The 10763-nt window shown below is 39.6% G+C and overlaps 1 protein-coding gene and 1 pseudogene across 1 annotated transcript; both read left to right on the forward strand.

Moving 5' to 3' along the window:
• The first annotated feature begins 618 nt into the window (after positions 1–618).
• Positions 619–1718, forward strand: LOC141825898 (protein BIG GRAIN 1-like; annotated as a pseudogene).
• A 3279-nt stretch (positions 1719–4997) lies between these two features.
• Positions 4998–8941, forward strand: LOC141828351 (uncharacterized). Its single transcript, XM_074715768.1, has 8 exons — positions 4998–5363; positions 5483–5588; positions 5882–5974; positions 6061–6256; positions 6367–6542; positions 6702–6946; positions 7445–7632; positions 8768–8941. The coding sequence occupies exons 1-8, from the start codon at positions 5021–5023 to the stop codon at positions 8936–8938; spliced, it is 1518 nt and encodes a 505-aa protein (XP_074571869.1). The 5' UTR covers positions 4998–5020; the 3' UTR covers positions 8939–8941.
• The last annotated feature ends 1822 nt before the right edge of the window (positions 8942–10763 follow it).

Below are 10763 nucleotides of genomic sequence, written 5' to 3' on the forward strand. Positions count from 1 at the left end.
TATTCTTCTCTGTCAATTCCTGCGTGATGACAATTCTGTTCAAGTATTATAGGAAGCATTAAAGTGTGGGAAATTTATTAGGCAGCGTAATTGATGCCTAGAACTAAAGACAGAAGGGAATAGCCGTTGCTTCCTTACTTGGTAGGAAGGGCTTGGTATCCATTGAAAGAACATATTAATGTGCTTCCCAACCTTTATCCAAATCCCCAGCCATCGTTTGAGTCGCGCCAACCCCACCCACGCAAAAGTCTACCTTACCCACCCATGTCATTAAGTGTCAGCAGAGACAACACGAGGAACGAATCTTAACGATGGAATAGGAGTAGCAATGAAAAAAGCTTACCGAGCGGGCGAGGATCCGATATCGGAAGCCCTCCGATCAAGGGCAACAACGGAGCTGATCGGACGGACCACAGCTTCTTGGGGCCCACATCGGAATGAGAGAATATAAAAAGAAAAAAAGAGATCGCCATGTCAGCACTCGCACGCGCGCGAGAGGCTTAATAGGGCAGAGACCATCACCTTCCACTTCTGCTCCTCTTCTCTTTCTTCCTCCTGCGAAAGAAATCGGAGGAGAAACCAAAAAAGGGAAGGGGAAATCATTTCGTCGTTGAAGTAATGGAGCGATGGGGGAAGGAGCGGCCGCGGCGCGGCGGCGAGAGCCCATCCTTCTCCTCCACCTTGCTCGACGTCATCTATCGCTCCATCGACGAGTCCGATGCCGGCGGAGCGCCCGAACCATCCCCTGTCGCTGCCCCGCGCCGGCCGCTTCCGCCCTCGAAGGTGAGGACGCTGACCCGACCCCGCGGCCTCCCGCACATCTCCGCATCCAGCTCCTCCGATAACTCCAGCTTCGGCGGGTTCTCCTCTTCCTCCGAACCCGACTCGTCCGCGAGCCGCCGCGCCGCCCGGATACGGCCGATCCGCACCCTCCCTCCGCCTTCTCGCTCCGCCGCGCGACCCCCTCCTCCTCCGCCTCCCCGGCCGACGCAGCGCGCTCCTTCGCCGCAGGCGAAGCAACACCGCGGGAGGGCCAGGTCGAGCTCGATCCGGAGCAAGCTGCGCGATCTGGGGCGATCCAAGGCGCCGGCGTCCCCGGGGTCCCGCTTCGTCAGCCTCCTCAACTCCCTCTTCGCCAACGCCGCGGGGAAGCAGAGGAAATCGAAACCCTCGACCGTCGACGACTCGACATGCTACGCGGCGTCGACTCGATCCCGGCCGTGCCTCGTGAAGACGCCGTTGTCGAGGCAGGGGCCGGCCTCGGATGACGAGGGCGTCAAGAGATCGGTGAGGTTCCACCCGGTGAGCGTGATCATGGGTGAGGAAGCCCTCCCGCGCGGCAAGAATATTCCTTACGCGGGCGAACGTGTGGCGGCGGCGAGGGCGGAGGATCAGAGGCGGCTGGCCGCAGCGGCGGAGGGGATTGCGAGGGAGGAGGAGGCGAGGAGGAAAGTGGAGAAGATGCTGAGGAGTTTGGAAGTCGAAGAAGAAGAGGATGAAGACGAGATGAGCGATTTGAGCTCCGATCTATTTGAACTGGAGAATCTTACGATCAACGGCGGCGGCGCCGGCGGTGGTGGCGGTTATAGAGACGAGCTACCGGTGTACAAGACAACGCATCCAGGTACCGCTTTTTGTCGTGGCATTGTCCAATGATAATTATGAAAATTTGGGGTGCTAAATGTTAATCTTGCTACCGTTGGTGTTGATTTATAAAAATGGAGGATGGAAGAGAGATTTCAAATTCCTGCCATATTAAATGTCTCATGCTAATCTACTGAACATTTACATATTTGAATTTCGATCATCCAAAATTTAGAATTTTGTTAAACAAAATGATAATTTGTGACCTAAGGTGTGGTTTTTTTTTTTAAATCTTTCATCTCTGTTGTTCACCTTTCTTGAGTTCATGAGTCAAAAGAAAATCATGGGAATTAATTCCATGATGGCTTGGCCATCCAATCCGTCTTATCTTGCATTTTCTTTTTTGAAAAAAAATTCTGATCACTCTTTATAAATATTCCTTCAATTTATATGATGCCCTTTTCGCAATATATATTTATTATATATTTTTCAGGTGATGACATTTCACAAGACTTTTGTTTTAAAATTATTTTAAAACAATTAGTGACATAGTTCAAGCTTTACCCAACTCCTTTTCATCAATGGACTCCTGACGTATATGAAGAAGTGTGGTTCGTTTGATAAATTTCTACTTCTATATCTATTTCTGATATGTTTAGATTTTTCAAAATTCCATAGACATGTAGAAGAGAAATGCTATCCCCACTCAGATCAAGACATAACTTTTACCAAAAATTAATTAGGATCTTTTTGTTCAAATAACAATTAAAGTGAAGCAGAGTCAGGAATGACGAATCTCTTTATGATAAACAGATCCATTTTGCAAGTTTGTTATTATAGGTAGGTCCTACAAATGATCGGACTAATGACGTATACAATGTTTAAATTATCAATGTAGATGCTACATAGTTGGTTCTCCTTCTTCAGAGACTACGAGTGTAATAAGAGCACCCGTTGATAAAAGGATCATCTTAAGATGGCTATTGAGAATGAATCAAATCAGATGGTTCTATTTCTCAATCTTTCTGACTTGCTCCTACGGAACCAAGGTGAGTACTCCCCTAGGATGTCGATGGTCAAACACTCCTTTAATAAAAACATTAACTAGGTCGGCCCGGCCCATCCAAACCTAGGTCAGCCCGGCCCACATCCTCTATTGATCGCAGATTATTATGGATATATCAATTAGCCATTCTTGTTTTAAAATCATGTCTCCTGACAATTAGCTAATCTTGTTAAATCACATATTTATGTATATTTTTCCGTCATTTTTGTTCTTTTTCTTTCCTTTTGCAGGACACTTTTACTAGAGTTGGAAAAACACTCGCTCTAATCCTAAAGATTTTTTTCCTCACTTTTTTTTTCTCCATTTTACAAGACTTCTCGGTGTTCATCTCCTCTAATCCCAAAGGAAATTTCGCTTTTTTCCCTCCATTTCGACAGTTTTGAAGAGGTCGGCGGCCTCGTTCCTTGGGATATCTCATCTTCTTGCTTTATCTTTTCCATTTATTCCTTCTCTTTTCTTTTAAAGTTGCAATATATATGCAGAAAATACAGAGACCGACTGGAAAAAGAGAGGAGAATTATCGATCCCGAGAAAGAAGAATTAATATCCAAAGCGTTCGCTTTGATTCTCTTTTACTTTTTTTTTTTGTTTACTGATTGTTTCTTTATTTTCTTCCTTTGGTGATGCCTCTGACAATTTGAGATTCATACGGTAGACAGAGGTAGAAGCTTGGAAGTAACGTGCGTGAGGAAGGGAACTGCTCTGAAGTTATAATTTTGTATTCTTTATTTTAAAAAAAAAGAGGGATTTTTGAAAATTATCTAAAGCCTTCTATAGTAGATATCTAGTCCGTACTAAATCAGTAGGATCAATGGCGGAACTAAGATTTATAATCAGTCTTAGCCCTTCAGACTAATACTGTAATAATTTTGCTCATCAACCGGAATCAAAGCAATTTTCTATCAAAATCATACAAATCTTTGAACATACCCCGAGTTGAAGCCCAGGTACATTTGTACCTAGCTCCGCTCTTTAATAGGATGCATCTACATGGCCCAATCTCAAGTTATAACCCTCAGCTTGAGTGTCGAACAGTTGTCCGAGCCGAGTGGATTGCCAGCGTCGAACAATTGTCTGTGTCCGAGTGGGTTGCGAGCATCGAACAATTGCTTGTGTTCGAGTAGCCAAGCGCCTATCTGTCGAATGTTGAGTGGGTTGCATTCCCGAACATTAGAATGCCTAAGCATTTTGAGCGCTGAATGCTCGATCACCCCAAGTGATTGAGCACCCGAGTGTCAAACTGTCGTGCGTCCAAGTGTCAAGTGGCTGAACGTCGAACAATTACCCGAGTGTTGAGTTACTGAATGCCTGCCTATTGATTAGTCAAGCACCGAACAACTACTTGAGTGCCAAGTGACCAAATGCTTGCCTACTGAGTGGTTGAGTATCAAACGACTACTCGAGTGGTGAATGTCCGCCTACCGACTATCGAGTATCGAATGGCTAAATGCTCAAGTGTTAAACTGCTGAGCACCTGAATGGTTGAGTGGCCCGAGGGCCAAACACCACCTATTGAGTGTCAAGTGGTTGAGCATCCAATGTCAAACTCCTAAGCACCCAAATGGTTGAGTGGCCCGAGGGCTAAACATCACCTATTGAGTGTCAAGTGGTTGAGCATCCCAAGTTCAAATGGGTTGCACTTTCTATATTATGGTTATTTAGACGCAACAGTTATTATAGTGTCCATTGTAAAAGAGTGCACCTTTTAGTAAAGATAAAAAAGATACGTCCTTTGGGAAGAGATAAGAGTCCTGAGATTTGCCTTAGCTCCCTTCTAATCTTCTTCTAACAACTGTTCGAAGATTATCCTAATCCCAATTCGACAATCCACCTCTTCCTCATCGTTGACTAATCATTTTGTCAGTGTCACTAATCTATCCGAGCTCTCCGTATGTCACCGGTTAATCGCTCGATCTCAACCGGATCACCCTCTAAAGTTAAATTGTTAAAATGCTAAATGAGTTCCTAGGGCAATGGTATAACGGTAAGACATCTGAGTTGTGATTCAGAGATCCGCGATTCGATCCTCAGCTACGATCAGCTACGACGTATTTACAAGAATTTTCTTCCAAATGGAAAACGCAATCAAAGGATTTATCATTTTTGTTAAAATGTCAAATGAATCATTTAGTGGTAATTAAAAAGTATGAAATGAAAATTTTGATATAACAAATTAAAATTTTTAGAGGGATATTTAAGCATTAACTAAACATTGGAGGGGTTTTTAAAAATTAATAAAATGTGAGGAGCATGTTGAAAATTATAGTTGGATTCGACGGCGCTCGCTGAGTCCCGGCTCGGTCGAACTGAGCCCGTCGAGTAACGAGCGAAGAACTAGATCGAAGGTAGCTCGATCTCGGTTTCGACGCCATGCCGATGGCGACGAAGAGCGCTGAGAGAGCGGCGGAGTGCTTCCTGATCCGCGTTGCGCTCCTGTCGAGGCTCATCCTTCTGACTCTGATCGCCTTCTGGCGCCTTCTCTTCGCCCCCTATGACACATCCGCGTCCCTCAACCCTAGCTGCCTCAGTACCACAGCCCGTGACCAACCGCCGGAAGCCGTACTTTGGCCCCGGGTAGGGGCAGCGATTGAGGCCAGCGTCGTCTGGGACGGTGTCTTCTTCCTCCGGATCGCGCAGTGCGGCTACGAGTACGAGCACACGTATGCCTTCCTCCCGCTTCTTCCCGCCTGCATCGTCCTACTTTCTCGATCCGGTGAGCTAAAATTTGGATTTTTTTTTCTGCTTCTAACTCTAGACCTAGACTTTGATGCAAAGGAAATAGCTTTATCATGCTGTCCAATGACTTGTTTATTCCCTTTTCTCGGTTTGTAGTGTTTGCTCCTTTGGTACCAATCATTGGGTACAGAGCTGTGTTGGCGATATCAGGTTATCTGTTGAACAATCTTGCCTTTTTGCTTGCTGCAGTTTTCTTCTATAGGTAAGTTGGACTTGTTCATGATCACTTCTAAAATTTTGATTCTTCTTTTCTATAGGTGAGAAGTTTTTCTTGAGAATCTAAATGGATTTGTCATCATTCATCCATTCCTGTTTCTGTAGTCTTCGACGTAATAATCTACTTCAAGTATCTCAGAGATCTTTAATTTAAAACTAGTTTTCTTCCGTAGGCATTTGATTTACTTGTTTTAACTATTAATTTTTTTTATCTGTGCAATGTTAGTCGAACGAGACAAATTGTGTTACGCTAACTATGCCTTTGCTACACGATTACAGGGTATCATTTATAGTCTTAAAAGACACAGCGTCTGCATTACGAGCATCAGTTTTGTTCTGCTTTAACCCAGCATCAATTTTTTATTCATCAATGTAATGCTCTTGTTCATGTGATCTTTCAGATTATTTTTCTTATTCTAGATTTTCCATTTGATTAATGATAGATATTTCCTTGACAGCTATTCAGAGAGTCTATATGCCTTATTTTCACTTGGGGGAATATACTATGTATTTTCTGGTGCAAATACTGTGGCGATCCTCCTGCTTGCACTCTCTGGTTCAGCTCGGTCAAATGGAGCACTTAATGCTGGTTATTTCTGTTTTCAGGCACTGAGACATGCTTATGATGCTACCATTCATAAAAAGAAGTTGCTGGTAAGATTGCTTTGCTGATGCTATTAAGTGACTGAGCCTCTCTTTGTGGATTTCATTAGTTTGTTGTAGCAGTGAATTTGATTTTTGCTATACTTATTTTCCTTAAGTAGGCAGCACAGGCAATTCTGATTGGAGCCATACAATCTATTTTAGTATTTGTGCCATTTCTGGCATTCCAAGCATATGGATACTTCACTATCTGCTTAGGTGGTAATTCAACTGATTCGAGGCCTTGGTGCAATGAGAAAGTCCCTCTTCTATATGGTTTCCTTCAAAGTCATTACTGGTATTTCTCCCTAAACTATTTCATGTATGTGTATCAACATTGGCCTCAAGAGTTTGTCCGAGGATTAATTTTTTTCTGCTTTAAATTATTTGCATCATTACTTACATTTTTTTTACTCTTGTTTTGGTGACTGAATCTTCTGCTTTTCGTTGATACTAGGGGAGTAGGTTTCCTCAGATATTTTCAAGTAAAACAGTTGCCTAATTTTCTTCTCGCTTCTCCGACTCTGTCTCTGGCCATTGGCTCAGTTATTCTTTACTCAAATTTACTATATGAAGCTTTTCAGCCATTACATATACACAAGAAAAATGATTTTACTCTTGTGCCAAAGTCAGTTGAAGCAAATAAAAGTTCAGATGCTCCCCATGCTTCAGCAAATGATATGTCTTATAATAATGGTCAAGGTATTAATTCTCAATTTTTTGAGCACTTGTAATCCCAGTTATGTGAGTTATGCTGGTCGTTTAACTTAACTCTGTTAAATAACTATTGTACATGAAATAAAAGGGCTTTCATGTAGTTTTTAAATACTAGAACGTTTGTTTATCATGATTATACACTCTCTTTATGTTCGAACATCCATTGTCCGTTTACCCCTCCATGTAAACAGAAGTTTGAGTCTACAGAAGTGATAATTACCTTAACTTCTGGTACATAGGATAATTGATTATTTGATCAACCTTTTTCTTTTGTTACTTTTTTTCATCCATATATTTTGTGGTAGTTAATGAATGTTGGAGAACAAATTTTGCTAGTATAGTATGTAGATTTCACACTTCAGTCAAGGTGTAAGAGCAGCTGTAACTAGGCTTGTTTAATACTATAAGTTGCTTTTGTATAAATTTTTTGTAATTAGTTTTTGCCCTCGGTGACAAGTCTTGCAATACTTGCAACTTGTACAGCTCAGAAGATGATTATGCGGAGAAAGCAGCAGCAAAGAAAACAGAAAATTTCAGAGTGTTCAGAAGATCATAATTCTCTTGATCAAATACTTCATTCAAAACAAGAAATTGACTTCGTCTTAATTCTTCCTTTTATCTTGCATCTGGCCTTTCTGACATTCACAGCTTTCTTCGTGATGCATGTACAGGTCAGTTTATGTTTCATCAATACCTTCCGTTTAGCACCGTTAAGTTTGATGAAATGACTGCTCACATGAAAAAAGCTCAAGATGACACCCCAAGTAAAGCATGAATACATGCTGTTTACTCGTAGGAATAATTCCTTCTAGATTGACAAGGCAATAAAAACAGAACAACTATATTAAATTCATGCTAGCACTATTTAGATTTCGCAAATCTAACAATATTAGACAACACTAGTTATTTGAATCTTAAAATTTCTTTATATATTATATCCCACAACTTACTAAAAGAAAGCCTTCCAACCCAAGCAACTGTTAATCTTAGTTTTCAACGTTATGTACATTGATATCCTTTTCATAAGATTTTGTACTCAATATTTTGTTTATTTAATGTATATTTGTTATCTAGGAATTTAAAACAATTGATTGAGAACTGGAGTATGCATGGTTTCTGGACTATATTGTGGTCATTCGTCTCGATGACCTGACCCCCAGTGTAGATAATGAAAATCTAAATTCTCACATCATAAGTTGCGGATTTTGGGGCCTTTGTAACAGTGTACCACAACTTGTGGTTAAGCATTTTGAGTTAATCGTCCAAGCTATTAAGTTTGAATATGATGCAAATTCAAGGAGAAATTGATAGGCTATTGCAAGAATAAATTCAAAGTGATTAAACTTGAAGGTGCTTCACAAGACTAGAAATAAAAGTTTAGATTCCAATTTTAAGTTTATGAATCAATAGTGTGGGAGACCAATAACCCTCTCACTGTGGTAATTGGATTAGGACAGATGGGCTCAATCACATGTGGGCTTATTCAATTGGTTATATCATTCAATTTACTGAGATTGCCAGGATAGGAATTTTAGATCAAGTTTATTAATCACTTGCCAAAATACGAAGCTATCAGAAATGAGTCAGTTGGATACTTAGCAAAATTTCAGTTCTGTCTCTCGTCATCGAATTTCTAGACTACAACCTTCTCTTCATATATATATAAAGTCATCTTTTGGTTAATCCCATGTCATCATTGGCATGGATGTGATCTAATCATGACCTTTGCTAAAGGCCATGCGTATATTTCTTCTTTGCTAAATAGGGTTTGCTCCTCAAATGCCTAGAACATGTTTTCTCTTCCAGGTATCAACGCGCTTCTTGTCAGCCAGCCCTCCTATATACTGGTTTGCATCTCACCTGTTAGTCTCAAACAGGATCAACTCCAGAAGAGTGGGATGCTTGGTCTGTGCTTACTTTGTCAGTTATGTCCTCCTCGGCAGTTTGCTCTTTTCGAATTTTTATCCTTTCACTTGAGGAAGCAGCAGTACTCTCAATGGCTTTCTTTGGATTTTATGTGCTCGACTGGTAATTTCCAACAGCTTTCGACACTGGAAATTATAGGGTCATATGAGGTATGGAGTAAATCTCAAAAGGTGTTTTTATCATGACATTTCCATGTAGATTAGCCACTGGCAATCCATATTCAGTTTCGTTAGATTTTTTTTTGTTTTATTATATTTGAAGTGACTAACAGGCTTTGTTGAATTTATGATTATGTTTAATTATTTCCCATTTATATGAAACATGTTCTAATTCCTGATCTAATGATCGGAAGAGCAATTTGTTGTTCTTAACGACCCACCCTGGTTTCATCCGAATTGTTTAGGAACTTGCATAAAGCTTTTAGGAACCAGTTTAAAATTTTTGCTAGTGTGCTGTAATAACTGAGTTTAATGCAACAGTAAAATTTCGTGTGTCAGATTATTTTTTTTTTCTGTAATAGTTGAGCTTGAACACTAATTGTTATAGATGTCACTTTCCCAAGTCATTATCTTTTTGTTTGCCGTACACTGAGACCTTGTTTTTTTTTTTTGTTTTTTGCGAAATTGCAATGTTGTCAGAATCGTTTCCAAACATTACAAATCCTTTGTAGTATGATAATCTAATAATATTGAAACTCTAAAAAGGTTATTTCATAATTTGGAAACCTTGATGATCATTTCCCCTTTTGTATGATTCGAATTTTCACATGAATCAATTCGATCAAAGTCTTTGTTTTGATGACTGATTTACGGGGATAGCAAATGGGAATGTGGGCGATGCTAAGAAATAATAAATTAGAATGCCAGACTATGATTGAGTAAACAAATTAAACATATGCTAATTATTAGTAGAGCGGTCAGACAGATCAATCTATGATAGAACAAATTAACCCATTAAAAATCATCATATGGTAAAATTAACCCATTAAAAATCATCATATGGTAGAGCAGAACAGATTGACTTACTAATTTGACTGATTAAAAAAATCTTCAATCCAATCTAATCTAAATGGATTACGGATTGCAGATTAGACGGTCAATCCATGAACCTATAAAAAAATAAAAAATATTTAAATTTTAAAATTACAATTTAAATTAATCAAGTTGAAATTTTTAAATTTGAATAATAATTTAGATGGATTAAATTTACTAATTTATTAAAATTTTTATTTTAATTTTAAAATTTAAAATAAATAAATAAACTTTCTCAACTCGCAAGCCAACTAAGTCCGCCACAGGCTAATCCACACGAATCGTGGACCTAAATGAGTCAATCCATTTGAACTCATCTTAAAATTGATTGATAAAATTTCAATCCAACCTGATTAAATTATTTGACAGGCCATCAAAAACAAAGAATGAGTTCTAAAAAATAGGGAAAACTCTTATTTTCTTGTTGTTACTTGTTAGCCAGATCTATTTTGACTTCGAGTAGTACGAATTGTCACATGACCACATAAAACTATGATGTGTTACCTTATTAAATATAATGCTGCCAAAATACTTTAACAAGACATTTAAAAATAAAACATTATAGAATAAAATGTGCAAATCAGCATTTGTAGCTGCATTGTAATGAGCTTTTTGGTGAAACAACCTTGTCTTAATCAATATAAGATCACAGGAGAGGCACTCTGTCCAAAAGAATCCAAGTATTCTCTCAGAGTCAGTTTTGCATATGTGACTAAATCTCTGCCCGAATTCTCTATTCTTGAATTGTAATCTCATGATTAAACCTTTGAATCCCTATTAACTTTGCATCAAGGGAATATCTGATGAAATAAAACAAGCCCTTCACCAACAAAATCAGAACTGGG

This window comes from Curcuma longa, chromosome 4 (genome assembly GCF_044706935.1).
Source record: "Curcuma longa cultivar G26 ecotype Majalengka, Jawa Barat chromosome 4, ITB_CL_G26_1.1, whole genome shotgun sequence".
Lineage (NCBI taxonomy): Eukaryota > Viridiplantae > Streptophyta > Magnoliopsida > Zingiberales > Zingiberaceae > Curcuma > Curcuma longa.

Excerpts from the sequence above, each read along its gene's own strand:
- LOC141828351 (XM_074715768.1), top strand. The coding sequence starts at position 5,021 with ATGCCGATGGCGACGAAGAGCGCTGAGAGAGCGGCGGAGTGCTTCCTG. Across the intron at positions 5,364-5,482 it reads CGTCCTACTTTCTCGATCCG|TGTTTGCTCCTTTGGTACCA; the intron begins GTGAGCTAAAAT and ends CTCGGTTTGTAG. Across the intron at positions 6,543-6,701 it reads TTCCTTCAAAGTCATTACTG|GGGAGTAGGTTTCCTCAGAT; the intron begins GTATTTCTCCCT and ends CGTTGATACTAG.